Source organism: Arachis ipaensis, chromosome B03 (genome assembly GCF_000816755.2).
Source record: "Arachis ipaensis cultivar K30076 chromosome B03, Araip1.1, whole genome shotgun sequence".
In the NCBI taxonomy this organism is placed as follows: Eukaryota; Viridiplantae; Streptophyta; class Magnoliopsida; order Fabales; family Fabaceae; genus Arachis; species Arachis ipaensis.
In genome coordinates, this window is record NC_029787.2 from 14,016,310 (window position 1) to 14,020,709 (window position 4,400).

A 4,400-nucleotide genomic window follows, 5' to 3' on the forward strand; every position below is an offset into this window, starting at 1 on the left:
TAATTATTTTTAATTTTTATATAAAATTAATATCTAAAAATAGATAATTTGATATATTTAACTAAATAACAAACTAAGTATAAACTAAAATTAACTACCAATATAAAATATATATTAAAAATTAATAAAATCACACATATATTTATATAATAATTAATTTTTAATATACCCATAATATTTTTTTAACTAAATTGTGATATAATTTTTTTTAACTATTAATTTTATATAAAAATAACTATGTAGGTCCATTGTTTCACAAGGGTTGGTACCATCTATTCTACCAATACAATCCCTTTTCAGCGGTGTGGGGTAACATCACATGGGGCCACGCAGTATCAAGGGACCTCATTCACTGGCTCTACCTTCCAGAAGCCATTGTCAGAGACATGTGGTTCGACATCAACGGTGCATGGTCAGGCTCAGCAACGCTCTTGCCAGGTGGCGAAATCGTGATGCTCTACACCGGCTACACCGACCAACAAGTGCAGGTTCAAAATCTCGCATACCCCGCCGACGCATCTGATCCCCTCCTCCTCAATTGGGTCAAATACGCCAAAAACCCCGTCATGGTTCCCCCACCCGGCATCGGCCCACACGATTTTCGCGACCCAACAACGGCCTGGTTCGGCCCAGATAACAAGTGGACGCTCACGCTTGGGTCAATGGTCAATGATTCTGGCCTTTCCTTGGTTTATAAGACAACTGATTTTATTAACTATGAGCTTAATGACCACTTCCTGCATATCGTTCCGGGTACGGGTATGTGGGAGTGTGTTGACTTTTACCCGGTTTCAATAAACGGGTCGGTTGGGTTGGACACGTCAGCAAATGGGCCAGGTGTCAAGCACGTGTTAAAGGCGAGTTTGGATGATACAAAGCTGGACTATTATGCAATTGGGACATATTTTATTGAGAATGACACGTGGATACCCGATGACCCGGATTTGGATGTGGGTATCGGGTTGAGATTGGATTATGGAAAATACTATGCTTCAAAGACATTTTATGACCAAAATAAACAAAGAAGGGTCCTTTGGGGTTGGATTAATGAATCGGATAGTGAGGTTGCTGATATCACAAAGGGTTGGGCATCTCTTCAGGTAAATTAATCACATTTTTCTTTTAAAAATAAATTAATTTTTTCTTTTAATGATCAATTTAGACCCCACTATTTTACTCTAGATAGTGGATACTCTTTACTTTTAAGGTCATATGAAAGCACTTAAAATTTTAAGTATAAAAATATTAGATTTGTGTCTATACAAAAATATTTGGTCCAAACTTTAGACACTAATATTTGATGGGTAGATCTTTGATTGGAACATGTGGCACTTTTAAACATGTGCTACTGACCTGTTGTACCAATTTCAATATGATAATAATGCCTAAATTCAAAAGAAAAAGAAAGAAAATAAAAACAAAGAACTTTAGTAGCACAAAGAGTCAATTTTAAAAGTTTGACACATTGTAATTAAATTTTATAGATTGATGGGTAAATTAATTTAATTATTAAGGATTTCTGATCCACAAATGTTTGTGTTTTGGGTGCTGGAATCAGACTATTCCAAGAACAGTATTGTATGACAAGAAGACTGGAACTAATTTGCTTCAATGGCCAGTGGAAGAAATAGAGAGTTTGAGACTTAGCAGTCATGAATTGAAGGAATTATTGGTTAAACCTGGCACAGTAGTGCCATTACATATTGGCCCTGCAACACAGGTTTGTCCATAGTTATTGGTTGCATTGTTACAACTTGTATCTCACATTAATCATGGTTTTACTTTACATTTTTTTTATTTTTATTTATTTATTTATTTTTTGTTGTTCAGTTGGACATATTTGTTGAATTTGAAATAGAATTGCTGGAATCAGAAGGGATTGTGAATAATGTTGAAGGGTGTGGAGTTGGTGCTGTTGAGAGAAGTGCTTTTGGACCATTTGGTATTTTGGCTATTGCAAATGACGAACTTTCTGAACTAACACCAATTTATTTTCGTCTTTCAAATTATGGAAATGGAACCTCAACTACTACAACTACTACTACTTCTACTTCCTTCTGTGTTGATGAAACTAGGTACTATTAACTAATCAATCATCATCATTCATATTTGCCTCTGTTTTTATTAGGAGAAAGTGACAAAATATATATGAGTTGTTGTTGGATAATAATGCAGGTCATCAAAGGCACCTGATGTATCAAAGCTAGTTTTTGGAAGCAAAGTGTCTGTTCTAAGTGATGAAAAACTATCATTAAGAGTATTGGTAAGTAGTGTCAATTAATCTATTTGGTCTTGCGTGGTTTAATTTACGAGATAATATTTAAATTGGATTCTCAAAAATCATACATAAGTTAATATGGTTTATTAAACTGATAAAAAATTCAATATTTTTAATTTAGTTCTTGAAAGATATTACCGTGAGCCAAATTGATATGTTAACTTTTACTAATGTATCACTAATGATCGCTGACATATGAAGTTGTCACATGACATGTTAAAAAAGGTGTCACATACATCAATAATAAAAAGTTAACATAAAAACCAATTTTAGACACATTAATATTTTTAGAAATCAAATTAAAATATTAAATCTTTCAAAAAGACCAAATTAACTAGTGTGTGGTGGAATATTAACCTAATTTTCATGACAATTGAATATCTATTTATATGATTAGGTGGATCATTCAATCATCGAGAGTTTTGCACAAGGAGGGAGAACTGTGATCAGTTCTAGAGTTTATCCAACAGAAGCAATCTATGGAGCTGCAAGATTGTTCCTGTTCAACAATGCAACAGACATTAACATCAAGGCCTCCCTTAAGATTTGGCAATTGAACTCTGCTTTTATACGCCCATTTCCCTTTCACAACACTCAATGAAATTAAATGCCAAAACTATATATACATAATTGCATCCAATAAAAGTATTATGGTTCACTTGCTATTTTGCCGCACAAGAAAACATAACCACTGAAAAAATCATGTAGTAAAAAGTTAAAAAACCATGTATATTAAATTGAGTTTCCCTGCTATTATTGTTTCATAGTTATCAATTAGTTAACGAGTATCCTATTAATTTTTACATTCCTTGATCCTCATAAGTCATAATAGTTTCTTTAGGGTAAGTTATATATCCTAAACAATACTGAAATATACGGTGAAATCTACCATACACTCTTTAAAATAAAGGGTAAATTACTCTTGATAACATATACAGTGATTATTATAAATTATCTTTCTACCAGAACTTTAAGATTCATATTATTTTTTCTTTTCTTTTCAATTGACACTATATTTCTCTTAAAATTTGATAACAATATCATTATATTTTTGAAAATCTTTACACATAGTACCAAAAATACAAGACAAATTTCTCTACTGCAGTAGAATTGAGGGATAAAGTAGCGTTTACAAGATTATTACTATTTAGACCATTGTCACTACCGCCCTGAGTGAGTCTATCTGGGGAACTCAGAACCGTTTGATAAATTGCGGTCACGATGAGAGTAGTAACTACCATGACAGCGTTGCGTTGATGTTCTCTTATTTACATTCTACTGCGATCTATTAGTATGAAAACAAGTGATCGAAGTGACTTAAATTTTAGTTTGTCTTCGCCGTTGGAATCATCATCAACCGATGCACCACGTTTTGCTTTAACTTTCAATAATGTTTCTGTAATCGTTGGCGCATGAACTTCAGTTAAGTCTAATCACTTTATATATTGCAAGGGGTAATTTACTCTTTATTTTAAAGAGGGTAGGGTAGAATTCACCGAAATATATATATAAATCAACAAGAATCAATGAGTGAGAAAAAGATCGACAATGATACGTGTATATCAAAATTAGCCATTAAAGTATATATTAAAAATAAATTAAACCACATATATTTATATATAAATACAATAGCTGATTGTGATTTGCGAATAACATTTTTGAAAAAAGGTTTATGTCAAATACTTTATTATATATACACTTGGTGGCACTCAGCTTTCTTCAGAAGCAATAAAAGCTACTTTTTTTTTTCCTTTTCTTTTTTGTGACTAATATAATTCTAATATTCAGTTGGAATGAATGACAGGACCGAATACCAATGGCAAGAAAGAAAATAAAAAATTCGGATTTTGACTATATGCAACAATGATATTAATACTATATAATATGATTTGATTCCTCGTCCTGTAGTTCAGCTTAGAGTGCGCCAGAACTAATCTCATCAAAGTAAAAAAAAATAAAAAGAGGTATCAGGTTAAGATATTACAACAATTGAGCTTAAATTAAACCCGTTTCACGCTTTACAAGGTTCTACTTTACCAGATTCTTGATTATATTCCAGCACGGTTTGGCAATTTAGCATAGGTTAATGTGCCCTCTTGTTAATTATAATTTTTAATCTAAT

At 32.4% G+C, this 4,400-nt stretch overlaps 1 protein-coding gene across 1 annotated transcript in view; it reads left to right on the forward strand.

The window, feature by feature from the left end:
- The window catches only part of LOC107629727 (acid beta-fructofuranosidase 1, vacuolar), a 9,306-nt gene extending 6,225 nt beyond the window's left edge, over positions 1-3,081 (forward strand). Inside the window, exons 3-8 of the mRNA XM_021118245.1 lie at positions 244-1,100; positions 1,559-1,720; positions 1,831-2,075; positions 2,176-2,263; positions 2,676-2,923; positions 2,964-3,081. Of these exons, the coding sequence (XP_020973904.1) occupies positions 244-1,100; positions 1,559-1,720; positions 1,831-2,075; positions 2,176-2,263; positions 2,676-2,879 (1,556 nt within the window). The 3' untranslated portion in view covers positions 2,880-2,923; positions 2,964-3,081. The remainder of the gene's footprint in view (positions 1-243; positions 1,101-1,558; positions 1,721-1,830; positions 2,076-2,175; positions 2,264-2,675; positions 2,924-2,963) is intronic.